We start from the raw sequence: 3,270 nt of genomic DNA, 5'->3' as shown, positions 1-3,270 counted from the left end.
AGGAGGGGGCAAAGGAGATGAGGGGGTGGGGGCAGAAAGTGGAAATGAAAGCAGACAACAGAACATTGCTAGAGAGCAGGAAAGGAGATAAAAGGAGACAATTTTAGAGAAGAAAATGTTTCGGTCGCTACCCGGATTCGAACCCGGGACCTTTCAATGAGAGGCCGACACCTTGACCTCTAGGCCACGAGAGCCCCCTTTTAAACCCTTAATTCAACAATCATGATGCACGTAGTATATGAAATCCCACTGACCTTTGTTCACTATTTTGACACTGTGGCACAAAACTTTTTTTAAAATCACCATTTGTTAAATGGAAAAAAACACCTTCATCAATCATCCTCCAAATAGTGGGAACATTATGTTTCGTATTATGTTCAAACGCTTTATGTCGATTCAAGCGTCCAAGAAACTTGAATTTTTCGCTTCTTTATTGTAGGCTTCTTTCAGCACCTCCTCGTTTATACAACTATTGGAAGATTAGAAATTTGCTCTCCAAATTATGGTGTATTGTTGAGCTCATTAAAAAGGCAAGGTTACGAAAATCCATTATCTCTTCGATCTCCATCGTTGCCTCTTTGTGTTCAATAGTCAAGTGTATTCAACTTCGACAGTCTACTCTACTGAGTAATCTGTTAACTGCGAGTGGGTGGAGGGCGTCACATGCCAAGGTCTTCTACTTTCGTGCTCCCTTGTTGTTTCCTTCTGTCTGTCTTTGCCTCTCTGAGCAGTAATGAGCAGAAATCGTTATGTCGACACACTTATTCCTCTTCTCTTAACTACTAAAAAAATGCAGCTTTTGTAGAAACATCCATGTCAATAGTAAACAACTTGGCAGCACTTTTTCTGAAAACGGGTCCATAGACAGAGAAATAGAAATGCGAACTCAAAAAGCCAACGCTGTCACCTACCAGCTCTCACCCCTCCTATCTCACCCAAACATCTCCATGGACACAAAGAGACAGCTTATCACCTCAATATTCGTACCAACATTATGTTATCAGTGCCAGACCTGGACCTTAAGTGAAAGTAAAAGAAAGTAAGTATCATGTCTACTAAATGATTATGGCGTAATTAAAGGTATGCTAGCTAGCAGGTACCACTGGTTGATCCTCATCCCCCCCCCCTCTTTTAATTCTGTCTATCTGTCTTTTATTTCTTCTGCCCTGCACTTAATTACCGCCATTGTGTTAATGATCTTTTACGTATTTACTCAAACTCAAATAATTAAGGTGGGGGTTTCCCGACTGACAATCCACTTTTCGCTTCAGGGCAGCTGACAAATCCAACCGACTTCATTCTCTTGTAATTGTCCATAAATGATTGTGCTCACTGAGAGCGCTAGTTCTTTACTTCACGAATAAATTGTTGACACGATAGATCGATGTGGGGATTTTTTTCCTGTGCGCTGTAATTGGTTCATAATGTACGTTCCGCGAGAATAAGATTGCATTGACGCAGTAATTTTTATCAAAACGGAGAGTTTTGGTTACAAAATTGATAAAGTAATCATTAAAAAAAATTTCGTTTTCTTTGTTCCCGACAAAGAATTCTTTCGGATGCTGTAATGACATATGGATATCCACCCTGCTGTTACGTAAATTCAGTTGCTGTTTACTTTGGGGGCTTTTATAGTTGTTTTTTTTTTTAATTCTCTAACTCCTTTATCTACAACTTCAGCGAGTCTTTCTCTTTAATTCACCATTTCTATTTCTGAGGAAAATCTGGCCTTTCTGGGGAGCAACTTGCTTCTGCAGAAAATAATCAGATTTTTAGAAACAACACAAGAAATAAGTGAGGATGGAGAACAGCATGGTGTCTCCCCCTACGCCAATCCTCGACAACACAACTAGATCTGTGGCAGAAGTAGAGCCCGCTGGGAACTTCGCACACCAGACTTCTCATTCGTTCATGATCGACACACAAGTCTACAAAAGCCTGGGGCTGTACTTCAGCAGCATCACGTCTCTCTTGTTGGCGTCCTTGGGCTGTGGGAACAACGTTCTCATCATTTTGGTGTTCGCCAAACAAGGATTTGGGGAGAGTGTGAATATTTCCATGACCGCCATAGCTGTCTGGGACTTGGTCAAATGCTTGACGGGCGCCATCTGCCGGCTGTACGGGCCGATAGGCATGGTGTCTGCTGCAAATGGCTTCTCGTGGCAGATGATGACAGTGCCCAATTTGGGCTACTTGAACACCATCTCTGGGTATGTCTCATTCGGTCTGGCTGCCTACGTGTCATTTGAGAGATGCGTATGCGTTGTGAAACCGTTCACGGTGAAATCTCTGCTCACACCGAAGGTCACCATCACCGCTGTTACCTTCGTCTCTGTTACAATGTTCGGAAGTTTTGCCATAAGCCTGACTCAGTACAAAGTGGTGTGGGTGTTCAGCCCACGGTTCAACACGACTGTGGCTGTCTACGGGGTCACGGACTTCTTCTCACGGCACGCTGAGCGCATCCTGGAGTACTACCGAGCGGCCAGCGTCGCTGTCCCAGTCATCACATACACCGTCATTGTGACGTGCACGATCATCATCATGGTCCAACTTCGAGAATATTCGAAATTCAGAATCCAGAGCCAAGCAGGAGCTAAAAAGCCTAATCAGCCACCACCGACAACAGAGTACGCGCTGAAGAATACCACCAAGGACTCTTCAAAACCGCCTGCGAAGGGCAAGGGGAAAGGCGCTGCTGCCTTGTCCACACGAGACCGACAGGTGGTTCGGATGCTGCTGGCCGTTCTGTTTGTGTACATCGTGAACCTGGTGCCCCGCCTGGCTATGTACGTGGCCATGTTCGCGGAGCCGGAGTTCTACTTCGACCGTCGCTACCACCGGCTGTACATGGTGGTCCTGGGCTTCATCCACTTTGGCGAGATCCTCAACGCCTCCGTGAACCTCTACATCTTCCTGGCCATGAGCTCTCAGTTCCGGAACACTTTCCTCCTCCTGTTCCCGAGTTCTCAGATCTGTGTCTCTTTGTGTCAGGGGAAACTGAGCCCTTAGTGCAGTGGTTAGGTTCTTCCTCGTTGTATGCAGAGGACATCAGTTCGATTCTCATGTGGGGACGTTGTTTATGAAGCATATCCACATGTCTTCTTGGGTATATCTATTACATACTTTACACCTTTATAAACTCTCTCTGTACTTTAATAAACATCTCCAATGCTCTTACACACAAGTTCTTCACTTGGGCTACAAAAGGCTACTAGTGATTAAGAAATAAAGCACTGGTGTGTGTGTGTGTGTGTGTGTGTGTGTGTG

General features: G+C 44.8%; 1 protein-coding gene across 1 annotated transcript; it reads left to right on the top strand.

Moving 5' to 3' along the window:
• The first annotated feature begins 1,800 nt into the window (after positions 1 to 1,800).
• On the top strand, positions 1,801 to 3,012 carry LOC106013497. Its single transcript, XM_013089405.1, has one exon. The coding sequence runs from the start codon at positions 1,801 to 1,803 to the stop codon at positions 3,010 to 3,012; it is 1,212 nt and encodes a 403-aa protein (XP_012944859.1).
• Positions 3,013 to 3,270: the final 258 nt, after the last annotated feature.

Source organism: Aplysia californica, unplaced genomic scaffold (assembly GCF_000002075.1).
Source record: "Aplysia californica isolate F4 #8 unplaced genomic scaffold, AplCal3.0 scaffold00945, whole genome shotgun sequence".
Taxonomy (NCBI): Eukaryota; Metazoa; Mollusca; class Gastropoda; order Aplysiida; family Aplysiidae; genus Aplysia; species Aplysia californica.
Note: the sequence above shows the minus strand (reverse complement) of the source record. Positions and strands in the feature narration are given on the sequence as shown.

Bases quoted from the DNA above. Each gene is read 5' to 3' on its own strand.
- LOC106013497 (XM_013089405.1), top strand. From the start codon at position 1,801: ATGGAGAACAGCATGGTGTCTCCCCCTACGCCAATCCTCGACAACACA.